Source organism: Verruconis gallopava, assembly GCF_000836295.1.
Source record: "Verruconis gallopava strain CBS 43764 unplaced genomic scaffold supercont1.17, whole genome shotgun sequence".
Classification (NCBI taxonomy): domain Eukaryota; kingdom Fungi; phylum Ascomycota; class Dothideomycetes; order Venturiales; family Sympoventuriaceae; genus Verruconis; species Verruconis gallopava.
In genome coordinates this window covers 43,434-69,157 of record NW_015622153.1, presented here as the reverse complement: position 1 = coordinate 69,157, position 25,724 = coordinate 43,434, and the positions used below count along the sequence as shown (strand labels likewise).

General features: G+C 49.9%; 13 protein-coding genes across 14 annotated transcripts; 5 read left to right on the top strand and 8 right to left on the bottom strand.

The window, feature by feature from the left end:
• Positions 1–447: 447 nt before the first annotated feature.
• On the bottom strand, positions 448–3,217 carry PV09_05420 (uncharacterized protein). Its single transcript, XM_016358924.1, has 4 exons — positions 3,032–3,217; positions 2,382–2,955; positions 1,719–2,311; positions 448–1,664 (listed from the first exon to the last, which is right to left on the bottom strand). Exons 1-4 carry the CDS (start codon positions 3,068–3,070, stop codon positions 708–710), a joined length of 2,163 nt encoding a protein of 720 aa, XP_016213063.1. The 5' UTR covers positions 3,071–3,217; the 3' UTR covers positions 448–707.
• Positions 3,218–3,945: 728 nt separating this feature from the next.
• On the top strand, positions 3,946–5,602 carry PV09_05419 (uncharacterized protein). The gene is made up of 2 exons (XM_016358923.1): positions 3,946–4,254; positions 4,313–5,602. Exons 1-2 carry the CDS (start codon positions 3,961–3,963, stop codon positions 5,078–5,080), a joined length of 1,062 nt encoding a protein of 353 aa, XP_016213062.1. The 5' UTR covers positions 3,946–3,960; the 3' UTR covers positions 5,081–5,602.
• PV09_05418 (uncharacterized protein) lies at positions 5,444–7,033 on the bottom strand. The gene is made up of 2 exons (XM_016358922.1): positions 5,860–7,033; positions 5,444–5,799 (listed from the first exon to the last, which is right to left on the bottom strand). Exons 1-2 carry the CDS (start codon positions 6,883–6,885, stop codon positions 5,749–5,751), a joined length of 1,077 nt encoding a protein of 358 aa, XP_016213061.1. The 5' UTR covers positions 6,886–7,033; the 3' UTR covers positions 5,444–5,748.
• Positions 7,034–8,046: 1,013 nt separating this feature from the next.
• PV09_05417 (uncharacterized protein) lies at positions 8,047–9,001 on the top strand. Its single transcript, XM_016358921.1, has 2 exons — positions 8,047–8,229; positions 8,282–9,001. The coding sequence occupies exons 1-2, from the start codon at positions 8,208–8,210 to the stop codon at positions 8,980–8,982; spliced, it is 723 nt and encodes a 240-aa protein (XP_016213060.1). The 5' UTR covers positions 8,047–8,207; the 3' UTR covers positions 8,983–9,001.
• On the bottom strand, positions 8,937–10,587 carry PV09_05416 (26S protease regulatory subunit 10B). The gene is made up of 3 exons (XM_016358920.1): positions 10,294–10,587; positions 9,393–10,236; positions 8,937–9,339 (listed from the first exon to the last, which is right to left on the bottom strand). Exons 1-3 carry the CDS (start codon positions 10,505–10,507, stop codon positions 9,219–9,221), a joined length of 1,179 nt encoding a protein of 392 aa, XP_016213059.1. The 5' UTR covers positions 10,508–10,587; the 3' UTR covers positions 8,937–9,218.
• Positions 10,588–10,775: 188 nt separating this feature from the next.
• On the bottom strand, positions 10,776–13,854 carry PV09_05415. Of its 2 annotated transcripts, none has more exons than XM_016358918.1 (2): positions 11,862–13,854; positions 10,776–11,785 (listed from the first exon to the last, which is right to left on the bottom strand). In XM_016358918.1, the coding sequence occupies exons 1-2, from the start codon at positions 13,564–13,566 to the stop codon at positions 11,769–11,771; spliced, it is 1,722 nt and encodes a 573-aa protein (XP_016213057.1). In that variant the 5' UTR covers positions 13,567–13,854; the 3' UTR covers positions 10,776–11,768. The 2 variants fall into 2 exon arrangements, with proteins under 2 accessions (XP_016213057.1, XP_016213058.1); XM_016358919.1 differs by having other exon boundaries at positions 10,776–13,573; positions 13,748–13,854.
• A 134-nt stretch (positions 13,855–13,988) lies between these two features.
• Positions 13,989–16,043, top strand: PV09_05414 (argininosuccinate lyase). Its single transcript, XM_016358917.1, has 2 exons — positions 13,989–14,227; positions 14,281–16,043. Exons 1-2 carry the CDS (start codon positions 14,170–14,172, stop codon positions 15,639–15,641), a joined length of 1,419 nt encoding a protein of 472 aa, XP_016213056.1. The 5' UTR covers positions 13,989–14,169; the 3' UTR covers positions 15,642–16,043.
• Positions 15,767–17,543, bottom strand: PV09_05413 (uncharacterized protein). Its single transcript, XM_016358916.1, has 2 exons — positions 16,585–17,543; positions 15,767–16,532 (listed from the first exon to the last, which is right to left on the bottom strand). The coding sequence occupies exons 1-2, from the start codon at positions 17,355–17,357 to the stop codon at positions 16,118–16,120; spliced, it is 1,188 nt and encodes a 395-aa protein (XP_016213055.1). The 5' UTR covers positions 17,358–17,543; the 3' UTR covers positions 15,767–16,117.
• A 761-nt stretch (positions 17,544–18,304) lies between these two features.
• On the bottom strand, positions 18,305–19,403 carry PV09_05412 (uncharacterized protein). The gene has a single exon (XM_016358915.1). The coding sequence runs from the start codon at positions 19,369–19,371 to the stop codon at positions 18,448–18,450; it is 924 nt and encodes a 307-aa protein (XP_016213054.1). The 5' UTR covers positions 19,372–19,403; the 3' UTR covers positions 18,305–18,447.
• A 153-nt stretch (positions 19,404–19,556) lies between these two features.
• On the top strand, positions 19,557–20,687 carry PV09_05411 (uncharacterized protein). The gene is made up of 3 exons (XM_016358914.1): positions 19,557–19,721; positions 19,769–19,869; positions 19,925–20,687. The coding sequence occupies exons 1-3, from the start codon at positions 19,601–19,603 to the stop codon at positions 20,528–20,530; spliced, it is 828 nt and encodes a 275-aa protein (XP_016213053.1). The 5' UTR covers positions 19,557–19,600; the 3' UTR covers positions 20,531–20,687.
• PV09_05410 (uncharacterized protein) lies at positions 20,643–21,655 on the bottom strand. Its single transcript, XM_016358913.1, has one exon. The coding sequence runs from the start codon at positions 21,600–21,602 to the stop codon at positions 20,847–20,849; it is 756 nt and encodes a 251-aa protein (XP_016213052.1). The 5' UTR covers positions 21,603–21,655; the 3' UTR covers positions 20,643–20,846.
• Positions 21,656–21,831: 176 nt separating this feature from the next.
• On the top strand, positions 21,832–23,676 carry PV09_05409 (uncharacterized protein). The gene is made up of 3 exons (XM_016358912.1): positions 21,832–22,481; positions 22,530–23,051; positions 23,158–23,676. The coding sequence occupies exons 1-3, from the start codon at positions 22,167–22,169 to the stop codon at positions 23,401–23,403; spliced, it is 1,083 nt and encodes a 360-aa protein (XP_016213051.1). The 5' UTR covers positions 21,832–22,166; the 3' UTR covers positions 23,404–23,676.
• PV09_05408 (uncharacterized protein) lies at positions 23,627–25,582 on the bottom strand. Its single transcript, XM_016358911.1, has 2 exons — positions 24,164–25,582; positions 23,627–24,096 (listed from the first exon to the last, which is right to left on the bottom strand). The coding sequence occupies exons 1-2, from the start codon at positions 25,403–25,405 to the stop codon at positions 23,803–23,805; spliced, it is 1,536 nt and encodes a 511-aa protein (XP_016213050.1). The 5' UTR covers positions 25,406–25,582; the 3' UTR covers positions 23,627–23,802.
• Between the last annotated feature and the right edge of the window lie 142 nt (positions 25,583–25,724).

Sequence of the window (25,724 nt, the reverse complement as noted above, 5' to 3'; positions counted from 1 at the left end):
GATTTGCATGGCTCTAAGTCGACAATCACGAGGGAGACGTATTCTGCTCGTTCCATCTGTATCCATTCCTTCCCGATCTGAATGTTGATCAAAACCCCTTCCAGACCACATCGTCGTCGTGTATCAACGCTCGCATTTAGGGCCTAGAACATTCATGTGATGTGTTTTCACTGGTGTCCAAATAATGAACCCTATCTTTTTTTTCAATAGAAATATGGAAGGAGGGCATTGCTAAAGATGCAATCTACCATGTTTTCTGACCAGGGAGAACCTTGTTACTACACATAGCATGAGTTTACTATTGTCTTTGTTCTCGGCTTCTTTTCGAAGGTCTCGTCTCTTCGCAGAATAGTGCCGGATATGAACAACATTTAGTGCGTGAGCCTGTATACTAAGTGTATCTAGAAGTCCTTTTACTATACTCTTGCTCTGAATCGAAGTAGAGACTTTTAAACAGCCAGAGGTTCCTGGGCGGGTTTGTATTCGATTACACTACCTAGACTACCTAAATTTGGTCCCAGTGAGTGTCCCACGCATGATCGTGAGTTATCTACACATCATTAAAAGTTTACCATATTTTTGTCTCCCAAGAGCGCCTAGGCCACTGACCTTATGAAAAGCCCCAAGCAGTTAGGTCACCAACGCATCTTTAATACGAAAAATGTACTAGAATCATCCTCTTAAAGACAATCGCGTCGAGGATGCGATTATTTTTTTCCCTTTTTCTTCTGACCACCAGCAGGAGTGCCTGCCTTTTCGGCAACAGCCCGATTTACATCCTTCAGCTTCTCCGGACTGACATAGTTACTGCCTTCATCCTCTGCAAATAGGACCTGATCGCCCTTCCCGCCCATTGCCATGAACTCATCTGGATTACGGTGATGTGCAGGAGTCTCTTCTTTCGCTACTACCGCGTTCTTCTGAGTTTTACCGCCAGTGCCAGCAGCCAAACCATTAGTCGACATCACGCTAGGACCCGCATGTCCGCCCTTGTTCTTTTCGAAAATTTTGACGGGGGCCTGGGTATTTCCATCTTGGTCCTCCACAGCATCGACGACGCGTGAAACAGTGATGTCGTTGATGGCGCTGAGCAACGTGCGTTCACGAACGGGCTTGCGGCGACTGAAGTCAAGCTGCGTAAGTTGTCCGACAAGCCCGTCCGTGCTGTCCATGCTATTCATTAGCTGGGTAGGTGGGATTTCGCGGCCCGTTGTCCAGGGGTGCTCCAGACAGCCATCAATGGTAATTCGCTTGTCCGGATCGACGGTGAGCATGCGGTCGATGAGATCAAGTGCTGGGTCACCAACGCTGTCCCAGTACGGGGAAGGATAATCGAAGCGTCCACCCAATATCTGTTGCGCGAGCGTATATGGGTTATTAACTGGGTCGTATAGTTCGTCTGAGAACGGAGGAAAGCCACAGAGGCATATGTACAAAACCACTCCAAGAGACCATATATCAACAGCTCGGGTATATCGGCGATGATTTGAAGATTGCAAAATCTCTGGAGCCACGTAGGAAGGTGTTCCACATAATGTGGTCGTGAAAGACTCCTCACCGATGATCTTTGCTAAGCCAAAGTCTGCAAGCTTTACAGTGAGTTCCTTGTCGCACAAAAGAATGTTTTCCGGTTTTATATCCCTGTGAACGATGTTTCGCTCGTGCTATACAAAGGTCAGAACTTGGCTGGAAAAATAAGGGGGTGCGAGAAGCCTTACAAGATATTTAACAGCTTGAAACAGTTGGACAAATACCTTCCGAGCCTCCGCTTCCGAAAGCTTTTGCTTCATGACAATGTAGTTGAACAACTCGCCCTCGGGCGCAAGTTCCAGAACGAGATATACACCGTCATCTTCATCAAAGGTGTCTTTCAAGCACAACAAATTTGGATGGCTTACGCCCATGAGCACTGCGATCTCTTGCTGAAGACCCTCGATTTTACTGCGCTCACCAGGCCCGGCTCTCTTTTCAAATTTCTTGACGGCATAGCGCATTCCCGTACTCTTCTCCACGCATAGGTAAACGCTGGCAAAGTGACCCTTTCCAAGCTGTTCTTGGATTGTATATTGCTGTCTGAAGCCATTTGACTCCCTGTTGCGAGGATATCTGAAGCAATACCTGGCCTCGCCTAGTATGCTGATCTCGTCACCATCTTGCAACTGTCGTCTCTTGTTGCGACCTACGAGCTGGTCGTTGACAAACGTGCCGTTTCCAGAGAGGTCTTCTAGGATAGCTGTGGTAGTGCCGCTCGTCGTTTCCGGGAACAGCAGGCAATGTCTATTACTGACTGTGGGACTTCCGATGATACGGTCTAGCCCATATGGCCTGGATTAGCTCACGGTCTCTACGATGCCTGAGGTGCTCATCACGAATGAACTTACCGCATTCAGGATGTCTGCCTATCAGATATCCACTCGAGGCAAGGCCAGTGACCTTCTTTTTCTCGTACTCGTCTTCTTGCTTCGTGTACTGACTCTTAGGTACCTTTTTCTTTTCTTTCTTGCTAGGGAGCGACATCTCTGTCTTTGGGCAGGCGTCGCGATGTTTTAGGACCAACGGGTCACCGCCGTTTCTGTCGATCGGCACCATGTAACCCCAGACGCCCTCTGCCTCCTCATCTTCGACTTCGTAAGTGAGGGCTAATGGTGGTAAGAACTGCGAGAAGGGCTGCGTCTGTGTGTCGTGCTGAGGACTGTACTGAAAAAGTCGATTGAAGCCAGTGCTCCTTGAGGGTGATATGTACTGCGAGCTGGGAATGACATCCGTCTGGCTTGGGGGAGTCGCTGTTGCCTCCTTGCTGTGATCATAAGCCTCGGTCGTGGTCGAGTCTTGGTGCGTCAATGGCGACGGGAGAGCACCCTTCGTAACAGGCGTGCGATCATCATTCTGTGACGACAATCGTTCAGATCGCCGCACCTTCTTCAGGTCACTCGCTTCTTCGCCGACTGAAGGGGGCTGCGTGGAATCGGTGTTGAGCGTCAGTCTTCTGTTCTTGTATAAATCCGATTCTTGTTGAAATAATGGTCCTCACCAATCCTCGCTTAAGGTTACTCCCCTTGGCGGGCGCCATGGTGGATGGTGCTGCAATGCCCGCAAGAAATCAGACAGAAGGGTACACAATCATAGCCACAGGCAGTTAATTGGACTGGCAATGCCGATACGAGCCGTGCTCGTCTGAGAGCCAAAGGTAGCCGACCGTCAAGCGGGAATCTTCACGACATCGCCGGTCAAAAGACTGCCCACTCCTCATTGGCTGCGGAGGTCGGCAAAGGTGTATCATCGTCACGTGATATCATCAGCATCCCTGGTGATCCGTGCACCATCCGCATAAACTTCTGGCTTTGCTTGTATCTTCTTTTCTCTTCTTTAGTCGACTTTACGTGAGTGATCCCCATCCCCAAGCGGCATCCGCAAAGCCGCTCTAGCATGTAAGCTGCGTGGAGTAATGGCTAACAAGAGTCTTGCAATAGTTCATAGAATCATTTCTATAGTAAACGTCCCTTACTAAGGTTCTTACCAGAGCCACAGTATCCACAACCTGGCTGATGACTGCTGGCCTCGTTGCCCTAGGGTGATGAAATATGGACTGTTCCTTCACGGGAATGCCCTTTTGCGTCTGCTTCGGCGGATTGTGGAAATGATCTTTGTCCAGTGCTGGCGCCTTGCGTTCGCGCGGCCACTCTGGACGGGCGACGATGGTGGTCTGACTGGCTTTTCGCAGACTTCTTTTCGTTAATCTTGCTCGCCTGCGGGTGGGGGATTGAAGAAGAGAACTTTTGAATAAGTGTATATGCGTTTAGAGGCATTTGTAGAGAAATTATCCGCGAATGTTATGCCGCAATTCTAAGTTTGGTGTGCCTGTTGGAGATTTGGTGAAGGGCCAAGTGTATGTGGAACACTTTTTTGGTATTGGAATCTCACCTATCAAAATTGTCGTTCCATAGTATTTTCACACAGACCATGACATCAACTTCGCGGATTCCGCAACACCTTGCACCGTACATTAATAATGTGCCTAATGATAGTTTAATATTGCTCACAAACACACTGAGCAACAGCACGAATTGGCTTGTGGTGCGCTACCTTTGTGGTGCATTGAGCAATGACGCATCGAACCTGGGGAGATCCCTTTCTCAAGTAGAGTCGGGAAATCCCACCGCTGCGGACGCGCAAGATAGGCAAGATGTAGGTGTGATACTTGTGAGCTGGATGCGGGACTTTGACTTCTGGAAAGCCGAAACCCGTAGGACAGGAGTACGTTGCAGCATTGCATGTGTTTGGACGAAACAAGAGCTTAACCAGACATATCTAGGGACTTGATCTAGCCTCTCTGTCGCAAAAAAAGAAATTCATCTATATAGATGGGCTGTCCTCGTCGATGCCGACGGTCTCTACGAGCCCGGCGACTCAAATCCGGGATACACACGTACTGAAGCAGCCTTTCCCATCAGTTCGAACCACACTTCCAGCGAGAGGTCCTCCACCTCCAGTGCAGACACCGGTGCAGGCTGCTTCAGCGACACAGTCAACTCTGCCGGCTACCAAACTCGCCATAAATTTACCTTCTACAGACCTGAAAAACGTCCGCGCTGCGATCGAGTCCGCGATAGCTTCTCTTAACACATCCTCTACGCTGCTCATCCTGGACGCACCAGACATGATCCTCGCGCTTCGGAGTTCCACGTCGTGTGCCTCAAGCTCCTCTTTATCCTCTGCACTGCAGTCGATGATCCTCTCCCTGCGTCTCAACTCCCGTGTCCACGCTACGGTCCTAAATCTCTCCTCCGACGTAGTCCCCCTGCCTTCTGCCAGACCTGAACAGCACATACCCTCTCAGCTAGAGACCGACAGTCAGGCATTTCTTGTGGGGATGGCCCACTCTGCCGATCTAGTCATCAGCGCAAGAGGCCTAGACACTGGTGCTGCGGGTGACGTTGGGGGTGTGCTGAGGGTTACGAAGGGTGGGGCGTACGAGGATGAGAACGAAGGATTCAAAGAGTGGAAGGAGCAAGAACTGTTGTACTTAGTCAAGACAGACGGGAGTGCTAAAGTGTGGGAAAGAAGTGCTGGCGTTGGCTGAGACATGTGATTGTCTTGCAAGCTTTCTGAAGGCAGTTGCGGTTCTTTCCTGGCCTGAGGCACCTCCGGAAAGGGCTACATATTACCATTGGCTTTATCTTAATTCTCGCCGAAGGATCCATACGAACAACTGTACGCGCGTGATATACTGCGGCATTGTGTTACCCTCGATCGATCTTGATCACACCGTTACGAGACAATACAAGCAGATCCAGAGCCGCTAGGTCATCTACGACTCTCATAAGAAATAGGCTTATGGGCGTTGACCTTCAAATTATGTAGTACAGAAATGTTGCAAATGCAAACATTTGCCAATGGCTTGATTGACGGCTTCGAAACTATGGAAAAGCAGAGGATTTCGTGAATTGTTGCCTAAGTTCTACCGAACGCAGGTGATGGTTATGCTTGTTTACAAATACATGGACTCGAGTGTCTTAGATCAAAACCACATAAATTTAGTCTGTATATTCTTACCACAGCATATACAAGATAGATTTTATGACCCATCAAGCTAATAGATAGGCTGTTTCATTTCACACAAATTTGCATTCATATTCGACGAGCGAATATGTCTCTTATCGTTGGCCTCAAATCAATAAATGTATCGCGACGGTCGTAAGTAGCAGGACAAATTACCGTCGGAGAGTGCTGCATTGTATGCGTCTGTACTCATTTTTTCCCTTCACTTTTCGTTGACGTAGCGATACGACGGGCGAAGTCCTAACACCGTGTTAATCAGTTCCAGATCGTCAGATCATATTCAGAGCATGGACAACACACCTCACAACTGAGCCTGATTCCTTCTTCAAGCTTGACTCTCGGCTCGTATCCCAGAATTCTCTTTGCATTTTCAATACTGCTATACGCGGTCATGGTTAACTCCCTCACACTGCCTCTGCTTATAGAGGACGCTCCGCCCGTTATCCACGTAGTAATCTCAGCCACCAATCCAGCGGACCAAGCAAGAGGCAATGGTATCTTTAGTTCACATTTAGGCACATGTCCGAACTCGCGCCAGATAGCAAGGCAAAATCCACGAAACGAGATGGATTCCCCGTTTGTAATGAAAAATGGCCGTCCCGCAGCCGTGCCTGTTGAGGTAAGGTTCTTCAATGCCAGAACATGGGCATCAGCAACGTTGCTGACATATGTGAAATCGTAGAGTGACTTGGAAGGATCGCCGATGACGAATGGAGTTTCACCCTTTGCAATGCATGAGTGAATCGTAGGTATGCAGTTCTCATCCCCGGGGCCAAATACTACGGATGGCCTTAAGGCGCATGTTTTGAAATCATCTCTGTTTGCGTCAAGGACCATCTTCTCAGCAATACCCTTCGTCCTCCCATATGGCAATGTGGCATGCCCAGTCGGAAGATCTTCTGTCATATTTGGATGATCAACTGAGAGGTCGTCAACCAACACGGTGACGCTGCTTGTGTATATGAAATAACGGACACCAACAGCGCGGGCTGCTTCCAAGACGTTCTTCGTTCCGCCGACATTGACGGCATACATGCACTCGAAAGCCTTTCTGCTCTTATCGTAGCGTTTCGCAACATTTGGTACACTGCCTGCTGAATGGATAACTGCCATAGGTTTGACAGTGTTGAAGCAGCTAAGGACCGTAGCCGGGTCAGTGATGTCGACTTGGACAAGTTCGATAGCTGCATTCCAATCATTGTTCCTCTGTCGATCTAGTACTACGACCTTGAATTCCGGTAGCTGATCACAAAGAGCTTTGACGATCCATCTTCCAACAAAACCGGCACCGCCTGTCACTAGGATTGTTCGCTTCTCCTCTAACATAAGGGAGTGTTGCTGCTTTCACATGAAGGAAAGCCTTTAACGAAAACAACAAGAGTTTTCTGATCAAAAAATGCACAGAAGCCGTCACGCATTTGAATGAGCGCGGAAAATCAGCCTGTGAATCTAATCATGCCGTCTTCAACGCGATAGAGGTAGAAGCTACGGCTGAAAGTATGTCTGCCATGCGACGCCATCCACATGTCGGCCCCACTTTTTTGTCTTGTATCAGGTAGGAATGGTTTCCTCTCCAGCCATGTCTTCGTTGATGCAAACCCTAATCACGGATTTCGTAGCGCGCAATTATCTCTGCGTTCAGTGGTGCTCACAGAGTCCTTCGAATTAGTGTTAGCCCGAGTTTGTGACACACATAAGTTGCAAGACAGTGAACATGAAGGCAATGCCAAAAGTTGGACTAGCCAAACCGACTTCTACAACGAATGCAAGAAAATTATGTAACAATTGAGCTAATCTCCTAGAGCCAGAAAGCGCTGGGTTATGCTGGTAATTACGCCTATAGACCAACGGTTTTGGCTTCATAGTGACGATGCATCTGGAGCGTTCTGGCTGTAGATCAAGATGGAAAAGAACAAATAAAGGCCTTTTGGACGAACCGTAGAAAAAGGCAGACTAGAAGCCGGAAGTATGGAAAGCCAAAATGTGGATCCAGGAGAAATTTTAAAAGCATGAAGAATCAAGGTCATCATATCGACTGTTTGAGGTTCTCAGGTAGGTGGGAATATTGAAGGATCCATCGTTTCCTGATCACCACAAGGCCTCGGGGATCAGCTACATTCTCGATTTCTTCTCAAAAGATTGTGCATTCTCGGTTCTCTGAGCTGATATCCCATTCTTCAAAGATCCAAGATGCCGCGAAACAAAAATGCAAACAACATTGGAATCAGGCTGTCCGTGGTGACAACTACATTCCAAAGTCTTGGTCTAAGCCAAGGATAACCCGATCATGCTTCAGCACTTTTGCGACCAGAGCATTTCAGAGATACGATATAAGTTACTGCTTATGACATCTATCTTTAAGGAAGCATAAGTTAAATTTTAAGCGAAAACAATCATTAACCTTTACGAATTATAATGCACTGTCACGTGAGTCGGTTGAACGAGAGGAATGAAAATTAGTCCACCTCGGTGTGGAACAAAACAAAGGTGAAATTCACGTTCCTTTGACACACTGATTCAATGCAATTACTATACGCTACACAAGCTCTCCGTGTATGGTATTTGATGGATTGACTTTGTCCACTTTTTTTCTAGACGCCGTGTAGTTCTAAGAGCTAAAAGGAAAGTTCGACCAATCGAGCACGAAGATGAAACTGAACGAGCAAGTTGGTAAATACAAACTGCAAAAATCTCAAGAATCGAGTTGTTGATGTGAACTTAGCAATTCTGACTTCGCGCATTTGCCTCGTCCCGTACAGCGCTCATCATGTGCCCACGTATCATGAGTGGATGCAAGATACTTCATTGCAGCAGGCTACTGCCTCTGAGCCGCTTACCTTAGCTCAGGAATACTCTATGCAGAAATCCTGGCGTGAGGACGCTGATAAGCTTACCTTTATCGCCTGCTTGCCACCGGACGGCTTGCTCCGGAATGATGACGGACGCCTTGAATTAGCTGGTGGGAAGGCGGACGTGGATGGGGATCAGAAGATGGTGGGAGACGTAAATTTGTTTATATTCGAGAGCGAGGAAGATGGAGAATGCGACTTGTGCGTTGGGGAGGTAGAAATAATGGTCGCAAGAAAAGACATGCATGGGCAAGGCATTGGGACGACGATCTTGCGTACGTTTTTGTGGTATCTATTCGTTCATTTGGACGAGATAATAAGCGAGTATTCCAAGTCCTCGAGAAGTACGAAAAGAGCGATGAAATACTTACGAGTTAAAATCGATGCTGGCAATGACAAAAGTATCAAGCTATTTGAAAAGGCAGGGTTCAGAAAGATGTCTGAATCACCCAATTTCTTCAACGAGCTTGAACTAAGGTACAATGTACCTAGCATAAGAGCTAGTCAGAAAATTGCACAGAACCTAGGGATAGATGAGCCAAAAGTAGCATTATATCATTTGTCTAGCTCTTAAAACTATGATAGTTCTGCATGGTTCGCTCATACATAGTATACAAGCCTGCGCCTTGCTCTTGCTTTTCGAATATGATACGCCACACAATGCAAAAATGCTCTTATCAAGCATTTCATTGATGCTGTCACAGACATGACTGTCTTTTTGTGGTGGTTATGTAGCAAGCCAAGCCAGAGATCAAACCATCCCAGCCTCGAATATGGGCAGATTGAATGTCCTGCTCCAGTTTTAACCACTCATAACTTCTGGTATTCGAGCTTGCCTTCCAGCTTCTTCGTCTCTGCCATTTTACGTACAGCCTTGTTAAAGTCGTCTTGGCTGATTGCATCTCGATACTCTTTGATAGCGAAGAGACCACTAATCCCCGTTAGCACTAGAAAGTGCATGGTTAGGAACGGACTTAGACTTACGCTTCAGTCACCACGTTTCGCAAGTCGGCACCGTTAAAGCCATCACTCATCTTCACCACGCTCTCAAAATCAATCTCGCCTTCCGTCACCACATTCCTAGCATGAATCTTCAGAATCTCCAACCGTCCGACTTCATTTGGCAGCGGGATCTCGATTTTCCTGTCCAAACGACCGGCACGAAGTAACGCTGGATCAAGGGTATCCGGACGATTCGTTGCCATGATGATCTTCGTCTTGCCCAAGTAATCGAAACCATCTAGCTGATTGAGCAGCTCCATGAGCGTTCTCTGGATCTCACGATCTGCAGATGTGCCCTCAGAAAACCTTCTGCCACCGATTGCATCGATTTCGTCCATGAAGATGATGCAAGGTTCGTGCTCTTTCGCATAGCCGAACATTTCTCTAATCAGCCGAGCTGACTCTCCGATATACTTGTCCACGATAGCTGACGAGACAACTTTAAGGAAGTTCGTCTCGAGACTGCTTGCGACTGCCCTGGCTAATAGTGTTTTGCCTGTGCCCGGCGGCCCATATAGCAGTACGCCCTTTGGCGGCTTGATGCCTACTCTTAAGAACAACTCTGGGTTTTTGAGAGGCAGTTCAATGACTTCTCTTAACTCGCGGATCTGTTCGTTCAAGCCACCGATACCGCCGAAGCTTACCTGACCAGGGTCTTCCAGCGACATGTTGTAAACAAGCGGATCGACCTCTCGAGGCAGCATTCGCATTATCGTGAGAGTGGTCATGTCGAGGGCGACGCGAACTCCTTGTTTGAGTTTGGTCTTGTCCAGTTTAGAGCGACATCCTACAACGTAACGCGGGCCAGACGACGCCTTCACAATAACTGTGGGATGAGTTAGTTGCTTCGGCTTTTGAATAATGGGTAGAACGAGCGTCATACATCTCTCATCATCCAGCTGTTTGAGCACCTCTCCTATTATCTGGCCCACTGATTGTAATGCTTTGATGTTTTCCTCGCTCACATCGTATTCACGCTGTAAGGCTTTGATCTCTAGCCGTAGCGCCTTCAGTTTACTTTCCCATTCTCTTGATTCTAGAAGTTTGGCCTTGTATTCTTGCAGCGCGTGATCTCTCTCTGGGTCGCTGGAGCTCATTTTGAAAATACGTTATGTGTATAAAGGAGCGTGCAAGGGACGGATAAGTCAAAGAAATGTGTTTGAAAGGATGCTGGACGTGGCGAGGATACTGAAAGCGATGATGAAGCTCCGTCCGCCTGGAGGCCAGATGCCGCTAACCGCTTTGAGAAAGTATAGTGTGGCTTCCGCAGTCGAATCTAACCTCCAACATGTGCATATTACCGATTTCCTACATTCTATTATGCAGAAACTTAGACTCAACCAAATATTGGACGCAAGTACATGTCGTTAATATTATCTTCGTGATGACCAGAAGGTGTTCAGAATATATGCCCAACGTGCTTTTTCTTGTCTTGTTCTCTTTACTTCAAAGTCTTAAACCTCATTTCCTTCTCTCGTCCTTGCTGACGAGTGTAAGCTTGTATGACAAGAAGGTGTGATGTGCCAATACATTTTATCGTATCTTATTGAACAGAGCTGTCTCGATTCCCAGGAGATGATATAAGTCTCTGTGCATTTGAGATCTCTATCATGCATCGGATGGTAAATCTGCTATAGCGCCCCCTTGTGCTGAAATTCTCATCACCTATGATAATTTTCAATCCCCGACTTAGCAGCAGCTTCCATGATGAGCCTTGCCGCTGCAATATACACACTCTGCTAATGCAGGCGGAGATTTTCTCCACAAGCGAAGAAGCACACACTAGAAACCAAAGCACTGGCTTTGAGTTTGGCTCAGTCACTGACTACCAGGCGGGAGTGACTAGTAAAGTGTACCTAAATTTGCGTACATTGATTTTGCCATTTGTGTAGTCCAAATTTTGACCCGTACCCCCAAGGGGTCAACAATATTTCCCGGCTGTATTCATGTGGTGTCTCGTTCGCCTATGGAGGACTGTTAACAAATCACTTCAGAATTTCAATGTTTCACCATTGGTCTAGATCTCCCGGTCGCGATGTATTTATGGCAGACCCCAAATTCCAAACGACGGAGAGATGTTCCCTGGCCGACACTTCGAGACGAGAAAGACGGCCAAATCCATGGATTTTTGCAGACCCCGCCAAAAGCTCTCGACGGGAAGCGATGTGACAAAGACGAAACCTTTGTGTATGAAATTCTTTAAACACTTTGGTCCGAGCATCCCCTTCCGAATCTGCAAAAGTGACCGAAGAACTAAAGATGTGCAGTAGAGGCGCATATCCGTAGGAAACAGCAAAAGACGCCTGGTTCATATTTGAAATATTTAGCACCGCTGCATTCGTTGAGTGATACGTATCTCTATGATCTTTGACAGGCTTTCAGCCGAAACATCTCGTCAGCCAGTTGTTGGGGGTATGCAGGTAGCACAAAAATTTGCTGGATTTTATTTACCCATCTCTTTGAGATATTGTTCCCATCCAATCTCCATCAATTTCTTATCTTTCCCTCCGACTTCAATCTTCGCTGCCGCTGCGTAGGCCTCCACTTTTTCTCTGATCCGAATATCTCCAACTCCAAGTATTCTCGCGGCTAGCAGGGCAGCGTTGAGACTGTTGTTGATAGCGACCGTCGCCACAGGTACCCCCCTCGGCATCTGAACAATGCTGTATAGAGAGTCCACACCGTCTAAGGAGCTGCCCTTCACTGGGACACCAATCACAGGCAAAGATGTATGTGCGGCTGCCATACCAGGCAAATGCGCCGCACCTCCCGCCGCAGCAATTATGACTTGTATTCCCTTCGCCGCAGCCTCAGCAGTGAAAGATGCCATGTATTCAGGCGTGCGATGAGCACTTGTGATTTGTGTCGTGAATGGAATTTGCCAGTCCTTTAACAGCTGAAGTCCAGGCTTCAAAGTAGGTAGATCACTGTCAGAGCCCATAATCACGGCGACAAGGGGGCTCCGCTTGATTGATTCAGGGGCAGGATGTGCAACGCCGGAGAGGATATCAACCTGATGTATTAACGGCGCAATAAGAGCTTCACATTCGCTCATCGTTTTCGCTGTGACGGTAACGTGACCCATCTTTCGACCTGAAGTACCGTCGCCTTTATCGTAAAGATGGACTGAGGTTCTTGGATTTGCGAGAGCAAAATCGTAGGTCAGCTTAACATGAGCATCTTTTGTCTTTCCTCCTAGAATGTTCAACATTATAGCCGGTTCGCGTAACTGAAGACTCTCATCTGGGATCGGCAGATCGAGGATAGCTCGCAAATGTGCGTCATACTGAGATAGGGGACAGGCCTCGATGGTGTAATGCCCGGAGTTGTGCGGTCGAGGAGCAATCTCATTGATCAGCAACGAATTGTTGGGGAGAAGAAACATTTCAACACCATAGACCCCCTTGCCCTGGAAGCTCGAGACAGCCTTCCGTGCCAGATCCTGCGCTGCTCGTAGGACCGCATTGGACACTCCACGAGCAGGGGCATACACAAGTTTACAAATGCTGTTCTCATGAATCGTTTCTACAACGGGGAAGGCCTTGGAGCCACTTTGGGTGTTGATCACCATCACAGCAAGCTCCTTCACAAAAGGGGCCCATCTCTCCGCGTAGAGCGAGCCTTCTCCTCGACCACCCAAGGCCTTGACAGCAGCCGGAATATCCTTGATATCCTTGACTGGGAAATTTCCCCGGCCATCGTATGCGTCTTTTCGAGTTTTGAGCATAAACGGATAGCCAAAAACGCCGCCAATGTGCTTCAGCTCATCCTCCGATCCTGCCTTCAAAGGTATGCTTTCAGCGACGCTCACACCAGCGTTGATCAGATGCAATTTCTGTAAATATTTGTCCTGAATGGTCGCAATCGTTCTGGCTCTCGGCTCCACTTTCATCCCCTTTTGCTCCATTCTCTCCAACATGGATGCGTCCACGTGCTCGATCTCAATCGTCAAGACATCGCTGATGTCGGCCAATTTTTGGATGTCGGCTTCGCTCTTGAACGAGCCTGTGATATGGGCATCATGATTTGTGATTTTCTTAGCAGGCGCAGCCTCTTTGTCCAGAACAACGACACGTATGTTCATTCGGTTGGCAGCCTCAGCCAGCATGCGGCCAAGCTGACCACCACCTAGAACACCAACCACACGATTTGCCATTGTGATCCTGCAAATTCCTTCGTCAGAGAGCTGATTACGGCGGGTGTTGAGAAGCGAAGCAAGGTGTGATTGTGGTCGAGAAAAAAATTCTTCCCGTGTTGGACTTAAGCCGCCCCAAGCTCTTTCAACTTTGATTCAAACAAATCCTAATCGAAGCGGGCAATAGAATGGACTGACTCACTCTCACTCGATCAATTGCATTTTAAGTGTGCTATAGAAATCAGGATCAGAAAAAGAGCCACTCCGAACGTAACCCGGAAGAAAATGACCACGGCGGCGTGAGACAATCCTTCGTCACTCGTAGCAAAATCCCCACCTTGGTCCGTTTCCCTCACCAGGATCTGGTCCAGCCACAATTCAGCCCAGCGCTATCAAACGGGAAGAGCTCCGGATCCCTGCACAGAAAAATGACTCTATACTTTTTCTCAATCAGGCTGAAGAACAGAGTTTGCACATGCCTGTCTAACCCAATTCGCCGTCGATTGACTAATAACACCTGCGGAAGGTAGAAGGTTGCCTCATAGTTTGTGATAACACATTTTCGAGGCATCATTATCGTCATCGCAATTGCTTAACGACTTTGCGCTCTTTTACGATCGCAATATGGCTTCCAGTGGATCGAAACCAATTGAGACGAAATTGTGGGGAGGTCGCTTCACGGGTAGGCACTATCGATTAGCACTGTCGTTCATCTTGCTAATAACTGCTCATTAGGCGGCCTCGACCCTCTGATGGAGCAGTACAATGAATCGCTACGATTCGATCGTGCCCTCTATGCTCAAGACATAGCGGGAAGCATAGCGTACGCCCGCGCGAACACAAAGACCGGAATCCTCACGCAAGAAGAATTTAAGAAGATCGAGGAGGGCCTTCTGGCAGTCAAGGCAGAATGGGAAAATGGCACCTTCCAGGTGAAGCCCGGAGACGAAGACATACACACCGCTAACGAGCGGCGACTTGGCGAGATCATCGGCAAAGAAATCGGGGGTAAGCTGCACACGGGGAGGAGCAGGAATGACCAGGTCGCAACAGACATGCGCATGTGGTTGAATGTGCAGCTGCTACAGCTGGAGGGCTGGTTGGTCGATCTCCTCGAGGTTATAGCGCAGAGGGCCGAGGCCGAGATCGAGCATGTCATGCCAGGCTACACGCATCTGCAGCGAGCTCAGCCTGTGAGATGGTCGCATTGGCTTATGTCATATGGTTCGCAGCTGGCGACGGACCTGGAGCGGCTGCGAGAAACGAGGAAGCGGGTGAACAGATCACCCCTGGGATTCGGTGCACTAGCAGGTAACCCATTTGGCATCGATCGCGTCTCCATGGCGAAAGAACTCGGCTTTGATGCCGTGCTGCCTAACTCCATGGCTGGAGTAGCAGATCGAGACTTCATCATCGAGACTCTGCAGTGGGGCTCCATGCTCATGATCCATCTATCTCGCATGTCGGAGGATCTCATCATCTACGGCACTGCAGAGTTTGGATTCGTTCAGCTAGCGGACGCATACTCCACAGGCTCATCTCTGATGCCTCAAAAGAAGAACTCAGACTCGCTCGAGCTGTTGCGAGGTAAAGCAGGTCGCGCATTTGGTCAGCTGGCTGGCCTGATGATGGTCTGCAAAGGCATTCCCTCCACCTACGACAAGGATTTGCAGGAATCGTGGGAGCTCATGCTCGATCATGTGAAGACTGTTGGCGACAGCATACAGATCGCAACGGGCGTGCTTAGCACCCTCACAATCTTCCCGGAAAAGATGGAGGCGGCGCTCACGCCAGACATGCTGGCAACTGATCTTGCAGAGTATCTAGTCCGAAAGGGCGTGCCATTCAGGGAAACGCATCACATCTCCGGCCGCGTGGTCGCACTTGCAGAGCGAGAAAAGCGACCGATGGATCAGCTGACCGTCCAGGAGTTGCAAAACGTTGATAAGAGATTTGGAGACGACGTCAAATCTGTGTTTGACTACCAACGCAGCGTTGAGCAGAGGACAAGCATCGGTGGAACGAGCCGAAGTGCGGTGAGGGAGCAGATTGAGATGCTAAAGAAGGCACTGAAGGGTGAAAAGCCTGCGATATAGAGACTGACAACTCAGCAAGACATTAGCTTCAAGTATCTGCAACGCCTTGGGTGCAAGTCCAGTTGATGTCTCCCGCAAAGCTGAGAAGAATTTCTCGTGTTGATGAAGAGGTGTAATTTCCCGTAAGCCGTTTGAATGCCTTGCAAAAAATAAGATATAATCTACAGCCTAGCGAACGCAGTATTGTTGTACACAGCTGTGCCCCCTACCCTTCAAAAAGTTATGAGGGACGGATACACGTGAAGGCCATGCGTAGGACTTTCGATATCATTTTATGCTTCGACAGTACATTGTAAAGTTGTATGGAAGAATTAGGCACAGACTTTATGACATGAGGGTGCCCAATACCGTACTCGGAACCTTCATAATTCATATTTTTTTTTGTTATCTTGCGATACTGGCTAAATTTTGTCTAGAACACTGTTTGATCACTGCTTGCGTACCTAATCATGAAGTTTTGCAACATGACCTTGACCCTACGCCTCGGTAACCTCGAGCTGCCGCATGTTTTCTGGCAAGGTTGCAACCTTGGCCTTGAACAATTCATTTGCGCCTTGCCATACCGGCGCATCAGAACTCTGCCAGTTGTCGAGCTGCAATAGATAAGGCAACAAGTCATTCGAGAAAGCCTCGCTCGACTCTCTTGGCAGCAGCGAGGGTAAGTGATCGATGGAGATGACACTTAATGGTGATCCTTCGTTGTTAGGCAGCTCTACTGGCACTGTTGGGGCAGTAAAGACTGTGTTGACTGTGTAGACCGGAATAGGATTATGAGGGTTTGTGGTGTCGCAAGAGACATCACAGATTACCGACAGCTTGCGAGACGGCTGCGAGAGGATCTCCTTGTTGATGAATGGAGGTATAGGCTGGGAGAGGTAGATGCAGTTTACGCTGCAACTCGTTAGTAAGGACTCATTGCGATTGACTAGTTGATAGGACTCACAAAATGTCACTGTCCACAATCTCTTGGTACGGTCCCTGCTTCTGGCTCGTCTCCTGGATATCCCACTTGATGATGTTCTCTGTTGGCAGACCAGCCTTCTCGAACAAACTGACTGCTCCACGACCACAACGACCGAGTGCACCCATGACAAACACAGTAGGCGGACGACCCTTGATCTCGGTTGCCCGCTTCAGCTCGCTTCGCAGCTGGCTGAGCATCTGCCCCTCATCTTCGTAGTACCCTCTTCCGTCGGTGAATGTTGCGACGGACGGAAGTAGCTCGCCGTTGTGTTCCAGCTGGTGAACGTAAGCCTTCAACGCCAGAGCGCTTCCAGCATAACCAGCATGGAATCCGAATGCCGCTACTCGGCGCTTATTCACTTCGAGGAACTCAAGGTCAAGCAACGTGCCACCGCCCCTGGGGAAGCGAGACAGCACTTCCTGCCACCCAGCCTGTCCCTTGTAGCAATGACTGAATTGAACGTGTGTGTGAATCAGCGGCCACGACTCTGGGTCGAGCTCCTTCAAGCCAATTATGATATGGTCTTTCGGCGCTTTAGGCCATGAATTGTTCTCCACCAGCTTAGCGCCGACCTTTTCGAACTCCTCGTCATCGAAAATGCGCTTGAGGTCTGGGTTCGAGGGCGAGCGTTCGACGTGAACTTCAAAACGGCCGCTGTCAATAAGGGCCTTGGTGGTGGACGGTGTCAAACATGATCTATGCTCGTACAACTTGGTTTCACTCCGCAGGTGAAGTACAGTCTTTTTAGACATATTGCCAGTGTCCGCTTGCGGGGTAGTGGATTGGATTTAATTAAACGGGCGCGGTATCAGTTGATGCAATTTGTGAAGTAAAGGACGCCCTTTCAGATCAGAATACAGAGCATACAAGCCAATTGACCGAATAATGAACGTCAAGAGAGCAGAATACCGTGTGCGGGATTTATATACACGAAAACTATCTTTGCTCAGCTATGGCTATGACTCCAAGCATCCAAGCGTTGACTATGAAATTTTTGTGGAGACCGGGGCGGAAGTCTTGGCACGCCCATGCATTACTGTACATGTAGAACTGCACTAGCACGGTCACCGCTAACTCGCCCTTGAGATTCTTAAGATTACCACTTCCACCAAATAGTATCATTGGGAAAGACATCTGCATAGTCAATTGAGGCGAAACGAACTCATATCTCGATTCTTAAATATCTCGTAGCTGTCATGAGTCGCTATACTAAATTGTACTTCTCCAAACTATGTAGTTGCGCCACAACTCTCATCATGGCGCCAGCAATTAAGCCAATATTTAATCGGCGTTCTCGTGAAGCAACAGATTCGGGCTCTGTTCAATAGTGACAAATAGCTACACTGACTGAAAATATTGGATGAGAAGGACCATTTTCTATAGTGTTGGAATAGAAGAATGCTTAGCTTCCCAGGACCATACGCCTCAGCAGATGACAAACTTATCGGAATGAAAGGGTACGAGTACATTAGAATCATCTTCTCTGGACAATAGGAACTGCCTAAAGTCCCATGCTTAGTGCGAGACTTCCCTTCAATTGTTGCGAAACCTTTTTTGGTCAACAAAGCTCAGTCACATGCTGAATGCAACATGAGGATATAAGAGCCTATTACCGCAGCAGAATTGACGTCAAAGAAAATACTCAAGGCTCCAACATCTCTTTCCGGTATACATGAATGTAGCGGAACAGGGAAGAGGCCGAGAAAAACCACGAATACAAAGCTGAGAGTTCTGTCCGCAGGGATCACTTCAATGCTCTGGTCAAACAATCATTGAATCATGTCAATTGACTTGACTAGATGAGCCGATGACATGATCCATGTCAATGCAATATTCGTAAACTTATGTGTCGTGTTTCGAAGCGTTGACTGCATTTAATGCACTTTCCATCTCCGCCCACGCTTCGTCCAGCTCAAGCTCCTCTTTTTCTTCAGCCCTCAGAGCTGCTTCTGTTTGTTCCTGCTTCTGAGTTTCTTCCTCCTTTCGAATTTTAGCTTCAGCTTCAGCCTTGTCAATCTCCTTGAGCAGGAAACCGATTGTCATGTCGCGTGCGTTCTCCAGCGCATGAAGTCTGTTGTACGGCATGGATTCGTAATTCACAGATGTACTCGGCGAAGCATTACCTCTGCCTGCTGATGACTTGGGCTTGTTCACTCCCCTCTTCTCTTCCAGGAGCTGTCGTAGGGTGACAATGCTCTCATCTCTACGCCGCAGGGTCTCAATGATTTCCTTCTTACGCCGTTGAAGCTCCTCTGGTCTCATAGTTTGGTTTGAGGCTGTCGCTCCCACAGCCGCACCGGCTTCGCTGTCGAGTCTTGACTTTTTTAGGGGGCCGCCGTTTATTTCACTACGCCATGCATCCACAGCACCCCTAGCAACGTCTTCGATATGCTTGAATCGAACGGGGCCGAGAAGCGCACCACCATACCACCTCGCAACCATAATTACCCCCTGAATATCCAGCTGTTCCATCAGGTTCTCGATCTTCCGACCGGCCCATTGCTCCCCGTCGTCATCATGGCCCGATTTGAAGATAGGCCGTGAGCTCGAAAAGAGCGTCTTTTGATTCGACGGGAGACGCCATGCCACTACCCTGTGAGAAGCAGATTTCACATCATCACGAGCCTGAAGGTCCTTTGGTGTTACATGATCAGGCGCGAAGTAGCCCACAAAGACGGATTTACGATCGTGAATCGATTCTGATATGAAGACTTTCGCGGGAGTTACAACGCTATCATCTGAAGGTACCGGCCGCTTTGGAGGCATTGAGGAGTGTGCGGCCTCTTCGAAGTCATGACAGACACAGGAGATTGATCTCAGGAACAATCAAGCAGCTGGGTTTAAAGATAGTGTCAGCAGTCCCAAATAAGGTTAGCGTCGTACAAGTGGGGAAGTTCAGCCTTGCTTTCAGACCGGTCGAAGTTCAGGACTTGTGAATCATGAGACCATGACTTCACTCAATCGTTTCGAGGCTTCCTTTCCTTAAAATTTATGAATGGAGAAGCATACGGTTGAAATATTCGATCATTCCTTTAGGAAAACATATACGAAGAAGCCCAAGTTGCGACATGGGAGCTTGGCGAAATCGAGTGATCCGGTATGCGAAATTGAGTCAGGTATGGGTTTTCCAGACTCTCATGTCCCCATTGGCTAAATCAAACAGAGGGCTGTTACGAAAGCAGCGTGTCGAGAGCAGAGATTCGGAGAGAGGTGTCTACCCTTGAGAGGCTGCCGGCAGAGATTAGACATTACATCTTGAGACAAGTAGGTGGTTCCTGGAGCTCAAAGACCGATGAGGAAGGGCTGATCGTCTCTACAGATAGTTCCCCATAACCAAAAATTTGAAATCTGGCCACTCCACAGAAGAACGAATCGGCCGCTGTGCTGCTACCTTCCTAAAATCTTTGTCCGTGGAGCCTGGCTGGATCTCGCGAACGTGTTATGCCTGTTCCGAGTGAGCAGGACCATTTACGAGGATGCCTCGTACCTGTTCTATAGACAGAATCACTTCAAATTCAACTTTAGCCAGGCGATTCCGCGTAATCTGTTGCACGCTGGGGGTGGCACTTTCTATACTTACGAGGCAATGAACGAGCCCTTTCCGATTGCAAAAGACTTCGTCAGATACGTCAAGCTGTGCGAGGTTGTGCAATCTGGCCACGAAAAAGCGGGTTCAGCGCGCGGTGACAGGGCGGTGGAAAGCTGGGTTTCGACCCTAATGAAAGCGTTCGCAAAAGGTCGCAACATGAGCGTCGTCGTCTTCGTAAACGTCAAAACGAGTAACCGAAATGTGACCGAACTGTGGAATGGAACAACGCAGGAGTATAGTCCCGATCAAATCATGGCTCCGGTGAGGCAAGCAGGTGCTTGCGCGTGGTCGCTCAGAGCTATCGTCGGCGAAGATGAGGCATGTGCTTCACCTTGATTCTAGAGACGAATGAATTTCCAACGATACTGCAGCATTTTTGCGTCACATACGAGAGGAGTTTTTTTTGCAGGTCTCGCTTGCTCACAACGCCGACGTTCATCAAACGTGATTGACAAAAAAGTAGATATCATTAATCGAAATATCATTATTAGTACGCTAGTTGTATGTAATCGTATGTCATAAGCCCTGTGGGTATCTCTACAATGATTTTCCAAAGGAGACTGCCAGCAGAATCCTTCCCCAATCCAGATCCAGAAAATGCCATCATTAGGAGCTCCGGCCGACCGTCCCATTACGCAGCGCGTTGCTTCTCTCATGGCCTATATGGAGGAGGCGGTGAGCTCGGTATTTCGCCGGTTGGAACTTGAACCATCTCTCCATTTTCGCCCCAAGGGACTTCGAATCTGACGCGCGAGGTTGACCGAGCCCGGCGTTGACCTGACCGAGCGGGTGGTCGCTCACCTAGGGGCGGTGAAGATGAGCGAAGTTCAGGAGTGTGGGTGTTCGAATACAGGTACTGCTCGGGAACTTCTCCTCCACTCATTTCGTATGCGTCTTCTGGAAGGTCATACGAAACCGGCGAAGTCGACGGTCCGGCCGGTGTGGCAGCCTGATGCGGAGGTGACGCCACTGGCACGGTAGGCGGTGGTGGGAAGTATGGTTGCGCTTTCTGTGGCAGAGGAGACATGCTTTGCGTAGTTCTAAGCGGCTGTTGCGATTGAAATCCTGGCTGTGGTGCTGCTGGCCGTGGCACGTACTGAAATGGAGGCGGAGGTCCTTGTGGTATCCAGTATTGTCCCGGCGCAGGCCGCGATGCGGGTCGCGACTTCGTTGGCGGCGGTGAGCAGCATGTGTATTTCGTATCTTTTGAAGGCCTATACTCGTTTGGCGGCACAGATTCCGAACGCTTGTCTCTTCTTCCGCTCCTGCGTTCGTGGCGGCGGGCTGCTCTCCGTCGCTCGGCTTCCCACTCCTCCTGCTCGAGCCTTCGTCTCTCTTCCTTGTTTTTGTGGTGTTGGTGCACGAGGTAGCCCGCAGCGAGGACTTCTAGTCCACCAAGAAGGACCATTTTGGCGGCGATCGTCGTGGCGCGCAGTTGACAGAATTTTAGGCAGGAAGGGACAAGTTGGCGTGAGCAGTAGGGATTTATGAGCTGAGGCACTGGATGCGTTCACAGCCACATAATGCCAAGACCAGCATCGGAGAGGCCGATCACATGCGCGGTCTTGGCGCTGGGGTCGGGTCACTTGTGCCGCTGACGTATCAAATGCGAATACTCGACATGCAACACCCGTGCAAACAGAGCCCGTTCACTTGTTTCCCCCAGCAAACATTGTTGCTGCTTGTGATAGGGCCGCACGTGTGGGGCTCGCGCACCCAAGCTTTAGCGATCTGGGCCGAAGCCAGATAGAGTTGGGTCAAAGCCTCCCCTTCACGCAGCCTTGCGTCATGTTCTGGGATGTGCGACTATGACGGTAATCAAGGTCTATGTTGTCGATTTAATACAACTGCGCACTTCAGCCTGCTCAATTCTTCTTCTTGGCCACGCTGATGCTTCGCAGTTAGTGCTACATAAAATTATTTGTGATTGTACCTGTCGACCACTGTTTGCTTCGTTAGAAGTATAGATATAATGTCTACGTCATTTGTTACACCCTCCGACGAGACTTCGAAGGACAAGCGTTCCAAATGGCGGCTCTCGAACCCATTCAACAAGGACAAGGAAGCTAGCATTGGACAATCAGGTCTGGTGCCGAATAATGCAAGAGACTCTGCGTACGGCGGCAGCGAGACGACATCGGATGCAAGCCCTGCGGTGAGCTCTCAGACCGTTCCAACCATATCTCAGGGTCAAGCAGAGATGCAAGGGGCACCCGTGCAGACCAGGACCGATGCTAGGGGAAGAGTGATCACGACGACGACCACGACCGTGACAACGACAACTACAGTACGTATACCACAATGAGAACGACTATTTTTACTGAGATGAAACTAGACAACGGAGGGCGAACCCATTCAGATACCACCGGGTGAAGAAGTCATTGTACGAAAAGAAGAGCATGCAGTGCCCGCGCAGTCCTGGACAAACACCGGGCCGAAAACACCTCCAATACCTACAAAGAGCGAGACACGCAACAAAAGCCCCAACGGCGCCTACCCGGTCCCGCAAACTCAGCAACCGGTAGAGGCGCCCGCGAGTCCGACGCTCCAGAACTTCTCGTATCCCGGGAGACAATCGGTAGCCACCCCAAATGGGGGGAGGAGGACGTCTTGGGACCACCAGCAACAGCATCCCGCGTACCGGATGCCCCAGACTGAAAATAGGCCACGACCGCCGATAGATCCGTCGTACGGACAGCCGCCGCTGAGCGCGAACTCTACGACCTCACACGACGCTCATCTTGTGCCCCCGCCGCTTCAGCCGGGGAGCGCGTCTTCCTCGCCAGGAGAACACACAGGTCACCAGCCGCGTCAGAGCACGGCGCAGAGCATCAGGACCGCCGCGGCGGGAATACACGTAAGTACCCCCACGACGTACGGCGCAGCCCCGCGTGTTCGGTTCCGTTTTCTTTTCCCCCGTGGTTCCTTTTGAACGTGCCAGATGCTGACGCGGACATGTCCAGGGTGCCGGCGAAACCCTCAGAGGCGCGCTCAACTCGAGCATCGCTCGCAGAATAGGAGGCTCCTCGGACGAGATCGCGCAGTACGACGCCATCGCTGAGCGTGGCCGCCGAGAGATTGAGACGGGACAGTTCGTCAAACGCCCGACCCCTATTTCAGAGGCGTCGGAGGGCTCGATCGACAATGTGGGTAAGGAGAAGAGGTCTTTGGGGCTGAGGAACATGCTGAGAAAAAAGAGCCCGGCGTAGAACTTTTGAGCGCGCTCTTCTTACTTCTTCATGGTCTGCGTTTTTGGGCGATAGTTTTGGTCAGGTGTTGGAATGCGGGATAGTTTATGAAGTTCAAAGGGCAGCGTTACACTTGGCTCTGTCCAGCCTTCAGCTGCGCGCGTGTACAGATTACGGAATCGGGCGAGAAAACAGGGAGTTCCGCTGTATTTTAAATGCTATTTCTTGCTTACAAGAGTAAGCGATAATTATGAGGTATCGAACATGCAAGAAATGAGAAATGAAAAAGACATGTAGCGACGTGCCGGAATGTTCCTCCCCTTGATAAAAGAGGAAGGTCTCAAAGCGTGGATCAGACCTCCTGAATCCAAGACTGCAGAAAGTAGAACGCGTGCCTCATCGTGCGGAGGTTCAACAGTCTCAGACATTGACCGGGCCTTGCCATTGCCTGATCTGCTTGCCGAAGAAGGAGAGTACGAGGAAGAGCAATGTGGTGAAGCCGCCAATGGCTGCTTGGACGCCCAGGGCTACGGCGGCGCCGTCACGCTGGACCCATGGCAGCTGAATGTAGCTCGCCATGAAACCTCCCGTGGTGCGCACAAGAATGAGCCAGGCGCCAGTTTCGCCCGGGACTTCTGGGTACGCGTCGACGATGAAGGCCGAGATGGCCGTGATCGCGACTTCGAGGCCGCACAGCTGCGCGCCGTAGAAGACCTGCGCGTTTCATGGGTTAGATACGCTGGCGAGACGCGAAGGAGGAAGGGAGGGATTAAAAACGCACCGCGATGACCATGTAATGCCACGTGTTCTGCAGTGCGAGGCCCAGGATGACCAAGCTGACGAACATGAGTGCGCTAGCGGGATAGGACAAGAGTAGGCGCGCCTCTGGCTCGATCTTGCCGTTGTGTCGTGCGGCAAACCATCGTCCAATAGCGTCGTGGAGCCAGTGGCCTCCGATCTGACCGAGACCGACGCCAACGAGGGCGGCGAAGTAGAAGCAGCCCAGAGACACGGGCTGAAAGTGGTAGATTGTAGTGAGCCAGATAGCTGTGGTGGTGTTGACGCCGATGACCCAGGCGTAGTTGAAGTAGCCCCAGAGCAGGATCAGCAATAGCGGGATCTTGTTGAGGATGACGAGCGGACGTGCAAGGCATGAGAGAAGGCCAGGTCTCAGGTGTCGCGATCTCCATTGCGGGATGCCAAGCAGCCGCTGCCATCTTGATCCACAGTCCAGACGCTCGGCGTTGGGCGTCTCACGATCAAACAGCGGCTCGTCGAGGAAGAGCACAGCCAGAACAAGCGCAATGGCGTTCAGGATTGTATAAAGCCAGAACGGCCACCTCCAGGACGTGGTGGTCATCATGAACGACGCCAGCATGGGGCCTATGAAGGGAGAGACGATGACAGGGCCGGCCCAAGCATTGATCATGCGAGGGTGTTCGTGGGAGAAGTAGATTTCCTTGATCCACATTAGGCCGCCGGACTGGGCGACGCCGGAGAACAAGCCATTGAGCACTCTGGCCGCAAGATACGAGTCGTAGCTGGTGGCGGCGCCGGACCAGATGCCTGTGGCCAAGCCGAGCGTGTGGAAGACGAGCAGGACGGGCAGGCGGCCAAAGTATTCCGACAGTTGGATGGCGACAAAGCCGCCGGCGCCCAGGCAGAAAATGTTGGCGCTCAGGCTGTGCTGGACTTCTGCCGGAGGCCTCTGCCACTCGTAAGACTGAGGGATGACGGTGGGAATGCCAATGGCGGAGCCGAAGTCAGTGAGGCACGAGATCAGCGTGATCGTGAAGAGAGTGATGTGCTTCTTGCTGCGACTCCAATTGAGGGGGTCATTTGGGTGGTTGGACGGCTGGGGATCAAGCACCGTCTTGCCATCGGGAGCGAGTATGAGACCTCGAGAATATGGCGATACCGCCCGTGCTCGCGCATAGATGTCCTTCTCTCCAAACCGGTTCATTTCCGGCACCGACTTCTGGCTGGTTTGCGAGCTGCACGATCTGAGGTCGTTGGTTGTCATCTCCGTGGTACAAATCAGCTGCCAAACTGGACGATGAGTAAGGAACGTAGTACGAAACTGGAGGGAGAACAATGACAATGGGAATCCTGAGGTTTCAGGGGCAATGAGAGAAAGCTGGACGGAGGCAAAGAAGGAGTGGTGAAGAGCTCCAAGGTATACATATACGGTAGATCATTGTCTTCTACATGCAGGGGAGCTCAATTCCTACAATGCACTCGATGATCTCGCTTGACGGAGCAAAGATCAGCGCAACGAACGTGGTGTGCCATTGTTCGCGCCGCAAGAGGCAGATCCTCCGCCATCGCCATCCCCCATGAAC